This window comes from Sinocyclocheilus rhinocerous, unplaced genomic scaffold (assembly GCF_001515625.1).
Source record: "Sinocyclocheilus rhinocerous isolate Xijiao unplaced genomic scaffold, SAMN03320098_v1.1 scaffold37, whole genome shotgun sequence".
Lineage (NCBI taxonomy): Eukaryota > Metazoa > Chordata > Actinopteri > Cypriniformes > Cyprinidae > Sinocyclocheilus > Sinocyclocheilus rhinocerous.
Window position 1 is genome coordinate 265,263 of NW_015663585.1, and position 540 is coordinate 265,802.

Below are 540 nucleotides of genomic sequence, written 5' to 3' on the forward strand. Positions count from 1 at the left end.
TGAGTGTGTCTGAGTGTGTATGAGAGAGTGTGTGTGTATGTGTGTGTGTGTGTGTGTGTGAGAGAGTGTGAGAGAGTCTGTGAGTGTGAGAAAGTGTGTGAGTGTGTGTGTGTGCGCTGTCTGAGCGCTGTGAGATGATGCGGTGTGTTCTGTGTCTCTGAACGTGTCTGTAGTTGGTGTGGATGGATTCAGCTCAGAGTCTGACACCATTATTGTGTCTTCAGTGCTGGATTTCGTGTCTCAGGATGAGATGTTGACTCCTCAGGGCCGACTGGACAAGTACATCAGCAGCGAGAACGTCTTCAACAGGTGAAACACAGAACCCTGTTTGTATGACTCTACAGTATGCAGACCTGTTATATCTGTCAGAGCAGGGTGTTCAGGATGCTGTATCCCACAATGCACCTGACCCTCTGTTTGATTGTGTTTAGGCAGATGGTGGCCCGCAGTCTTCTGGACACGCTCCGGGCCGTCAGCGAGGATGAGCGCGAGTGTGTGTCTGTGCTGGAGCGGATCGACAGACTCGCAGACGACTCAGGT

At 51.5% G+C, this 540-nt stretch overlaps 1 protein-coding gene across 1 annotated transcript in view; it reads left to right on the top strand.

Annotated features, from left to right (window-relative positions):
- LOC107728990 (serine/threonine-protein phosphatase 4 regulatory subunit 1-like) overlaps positions 1-540 on the top strand; it is an 11,836-nt gene that overhangs the window by 2,967 nt on the left and 8,329 nt on the right. Inside the window, exons 3-4 of the mRNA XM_016539335.1 lie at positions 225-309; positions 432-538. Coding sequence (XP_016394821.1) covers positions 225-309; positions 432-538 — 192 coding nt within the window. The remainder of the gene's footprint in view (positions 1-224; positions 310-431; positions 539-540) is intronic.